Source organism: Austrofundulus limnaeus, unplaced genomic scaffold, assembly GCF_001266775.1.
Source record: "Austrofundulus limnaeus strain Quisiro unplaced genomic scaffold, Austrofundulus_limnaeus-1.0 Scaffold118, whole genome shotgun sequence".
Lineage (NCBI taxonomy): Eukaryota > Metazoa > Chordata > Actinopteri > Cyprinodontiformes > Rivulidae > Austrofundulus > Austrofundulus limnaeus.
In genome coordinates this window covers 24,356-26,874 of record NW_013952520.1, presented here as the reverse complement: position 1 = coordinate 26,874, position 2,519 = coordinate 24,356, and the positions used below count along the sequence as shown (strand labels likewise).

General features: G+C 41.4%; 1 protein-coding gene across 1 annotated transcript; it reads left to right on the top strand.

Moving 5' to 3' along the window:
• Positions 1-688: 688 nt before the first annotated feature.
• Positions 689-984, top strand: LOC106521897 (hydroxyacid-oxoacid transhydrogenase, mitochondrial; the record flags this gene model as incomplete). The annotated part of the gene is given in 1 exon segment (XM_014014657.1): positions 689-984. A coding segment is annotated over 1 exon segment (84 nt), but the record flags the coding sequence as incomplete, so codon positions are not given.
• Positions 985-2,519: the final 1,535 nt, after the last annotated feature.

The window sequence follows — 2,519 nt, the reverse complement described above, 5'->3', positions numbered from 1 at the left end:
GATGTAGCCCCTGAATTTGGATGTAGCCCCTGATTTTGGATGTAGTCCCTGATTTTGGATGTAGCCCCTGAATTTGGATGTAGCCCCTGATTTTGGATGTAGTCCCTGATTTTGGATGTAGCCCCTGAATTTGGATGTAGCCCCTGATTTTGGATGTAGCCCGATTTTGGATGTAGCCCCTGATTTCACACCTAGCCCCTGAATTTGGACGTAGTCCCTGATTTTAGATGGAGCCCCTGAATTTGGACGTAGCCCAATTTTGGATGTAGCCCATGAATTTGGATGTAGCCCCTGATTTTGGATGTAGCCCCTGATTTTGGATGTAGCCCGATTTTGGATGTAGCCCCTGATTTCACACCTAGCCCCTGAATTTGGATGTAGTCCCTGATTTTAGATGGAGCCCCTGAATTTGGATGTAGTCCCTGATTTTAGATGGAGCCCCTGAATTTGGATGTAGTCCCTGATTTTAGATGAAGCTCCTGAATTTGGACGTAGTCCCTGAATTTGGATGAAGCCCCTGATTTTGGATGTAGCCCCTGAATTTGGATGTAGCTCCTGAATTTGGACGTAGTCCCTGAATTTGGATGTAGCCCCTGAATTTGGATGTAGCCCCTGAATTTGGACGTAGTCCCTGAATTTGGACGTAGCCCCTGAATTTGGACACGGCCTGTCTTCTGTTTGTGTGCAGGAACGTGTCACCAAGCTGTCTCCACGAGAACACACTGAAGAGGACCTGAGCCAACTGTTCGAGGCCTCCATGAAGTTGTACTGAATGTCCTGCTTCAGCCTGCAGGTGGCGCTAACGTGCAGCAGGAAACAATCATTTTAAAAGTCAGATAGATACACGTTAATGTTTGACTCGTTGGTACATTCTTTAAACACAATGGAAGTCTGATTATTGGACGGTTAACTCCGTCTGCAGGAACCACAGAATGACCTAAAACTGATTCTTTCTGTTTTCAATAAAAGTCTCATCAGATGGGTTCTGAGTCTGAAAATGTTCAACCAAAAAGTCCTTTAATCCAGTTTATCCAACAGAGCTTACCTGGAATCACCTGAGATGACCTGCAGATGCAGATCTGAAGTCTGACACACCACACTACCCTGGCTGTAATAACTGCTCCTGCCTGCCTTTCAGTCATTTTACTGTAATGTTTAAACCTCTGGACCCGGCTGCTTCTGACTTCTTCACATCGTCCATCCTCTGAGGCTCTGAGACCTCTGACCTCTGACCTCTGCTGGTTAAATGAAACGCTCTCACAAAATCTGTTTATGGAACCTGGATCTAAGCTTTAACATCATAACAGGATTTTACTCAGGTGATTTGTGGTTCATAACATATTTAATGTTTTTACACACTTTATTACTCTTCAGTGTTGATGACCTACTACAGCCTAGTTCACAATTACTGACAAATGTCCAAAAATGCTATTTATAACCTGCATTTAGCAGCTTTTAGGACAGCTGAGTTGGTTACAGTGGTCAGCTGCTCAACTTCAGATCAGAACCTGATTAAAGCTGAATCACACACAAGCTAATACACATACAACAAGACATGCACAAGCTAACACAAACACATGCTAACATGTGCCAACACACGCATATGCTAACACGTATGTTCACACAAGCCCAAACTTAACACAAGCCCAAACTAACACAAGCACAAACTAACACAAGCACAAACTAACACATGCACAAACAAACATGCTAACACATGAATATGGCCCAAGCTGAGGTCTGTGATTTGTCTGGACTTTGGGTTCAGAAGCCCGGTCTCTGATGGACTCTGTGTCCTGATGAACTGCTGCTTGGTTTAAAACTGAAAAACGAGCAGAACTGCTGGTTTTAGTTAAAATCCTTTATTCTCACATAAATACAATTAAATACAAAGAAGCTTTGGTGTTTTCACACACTACAGCCCTGCTGGGAGAGACTTCAACAGAACTGTGTGATTACACACGTTTCTGTTTCTGATACAAACAATATTAAAGTATTAAAAGCAATGTTCAGACTTTAAATAAAGATTCAAACATCAAACAAAAAAGATTTCATCAATAAACTGTTGTCAGGTTCTGGTTAAAAACCCGTCGGTTCTGATCCAAAGTGCTCAAGTTAAAGTGTATTCAGAAAACACAAGGCCACTGCCTCTCTACATGCTAACATGTTAAACACGCTAAAATATTAAAATCTGATTTTTATTTTTGATTGTAATATTCAGACTATCAGTTCCAGACGTTGTCAGGTTCTGGTTAAAAAGAACAGAACCTGTTGGTTCTGATCCAAAGTGCTCAAGTTAAAGTGCCCATGTGTTCAGAAAGTACGAGGCAGCTGTGTCTCTACAGGTTAACATACATGTTACATGTTAACACTGCAGTTACATGTTAACATACTTGTTACATGTTAACACTGCAGTTACATGTTAACACTGCAGTTACATGTTAACATACATGTTACATGTTAACACTGCAGTTACATGTTAACATACTTGTTACATGTTAACACTGCAGTTACATGTTAAC